At 53.7% G+C, this 1,334-nt stretch overlaps 1 protein-coding gene across 1 annotated transcript, besides 1 other annotated feature; it reads left to right on the top strand.

Annotated features, from left to right (window-relative positions):
* Positions 1 to 1,334: a sequence feature (areas not merged during assembly with more than two copies in the genome that could not be assigned to a particular haplotype).
* Tc00.1047053508363.10 (uncharacterized protein) lies at positions 252 to 845 on the top strand (the record flags this gene model as incomplete). Its single annotated transcript, XM_797173.1, has 1 exon — positions 252 to 845. The coding sequence occupies one exon, from the start codon at positions 252 to 254 to the stop codon at positions 843 to 845; it is 594 nt and encodes a 197-aa protein (XP_802266.1).

Here is a 1,334-nt window from a genome sequence, read left to right as displayed (position 1 = left end):
GGATCGTCGAGGGTGAAGGATTTTGCTGCTGCCCGTGTGTGTGGCCACTCCGGCAGAGGGCGAACGCAAACGGGAGGGATGCAGGCGCTGCGTGTGTGTGTGCAGGTGCCATGCAACAACGTCACAAGAAACATGCTGCGACTCGGTGACCCTCACATCGTTGTGGTCCTCACGAACAGCCGAGGTACGGCCCACATCGATGCACTTAGTGGACGGAGTGAGGCATCTTTTGAGGCGCTGCAGGGAGCAGGATGTGTTGGCGCAGCCACGACGTGCATGGAGTGTCACGATGGCACAGTCAGCTGTGGCTGGTGGAATATTTACTTCTCGGAGGCAACAGAGAGAGAGAGCTGCTGCTGCTGCTGGCGTCGTTGCTGCCTTTTGTGGCTTCCCATGCCGATTATTGTCTGTCCGCTGATCATGGGTGGCATGCCTCCACTAGTGACGTCGTCTGCAGGCATTTCACAGCACCAGTGAAACACACATCACGTCGCATGCTTTGGCTGTGGATATGGTGTCGTGCATGCAGCCGGCATTATTTTGCCCGACTCCTTTTCACTGTCTTGCGACAAATAGATGCGTCGCCGCCCGAGTCATTCACTGCAGCTCCGTGTGCTGTGCTGCCAGCACAATACTCTCTTGTTGTCTGGCGCCTGGCTGACAGTCAAGCACCACTGCGTTGGGACATGCAAGGATGTGGACTGCCGCTCACGGTGTTGGGCACCGCTGTTTGGATGCGGCGGCCACACGAGCGGATGTATTGTGGCACAATCAAATGCGTGAAATACGCGGAATCACAGCGGCTGCAATATTATCGACGGTGTGGCACCACGGGGAATGTGTGAGGGGGTGATGCATGATGAATCACAGTGGGCGGCATGCGAGGGAAGTGCACCGCGACGGAGCGTCACCCCGCCCTCAGCCTGCAGGGGAATGTACACCCACAAAATATATGGACGAGACACCACCAAACAGACATGCCCTTCCATGCACCAATAAATGGGAGCGAAGGTGCGCTCTGGTGTGTGGGAGTCCACTCACATATTATTTATTTCCACCGCAATAAACGGTGAGGAATCATGTGCCACAGCAACGAAGGAGGAAATAAAAACATCTATTGCAGCACCTTACCAGCGAAAAGCAGGAACAACACAAATTGAATTATTGGCTGCACCAACACAATAAAAATTCTCAAGAGAAGAAAACAGTTGTGCACACTGCAGGAACCCCCAACACACGATGCAGGCATGACGGTTTACCCTCCGCAAAAACAATAACAACATATGCAGGCATCTTCCATCCTCCAAAAAGAAACACGAATAAATGGCTGACTT

Source organism: Trypanosoma cruzi, genomic scaffold (assembly GCF_000209065.1).
Source record: "Trypanosoma cruzi strain CL Brener 1047053516793 genomic scaffold, whole genome shotgun sequence".
In the NCBI taxonomy this organism is placed as follows: Eukaryota; Euglenozoa; class Kinetoplastea; order Trypanosomatida; family Trypanosomatidae; genus Trypanosoma; species Trypanosoma cruzi.
The sequence above is the reverse complement of the archived record's forward strand: the minus strand, read 5'-3'. Positions and strand labels throughout refer to the sequence as shown.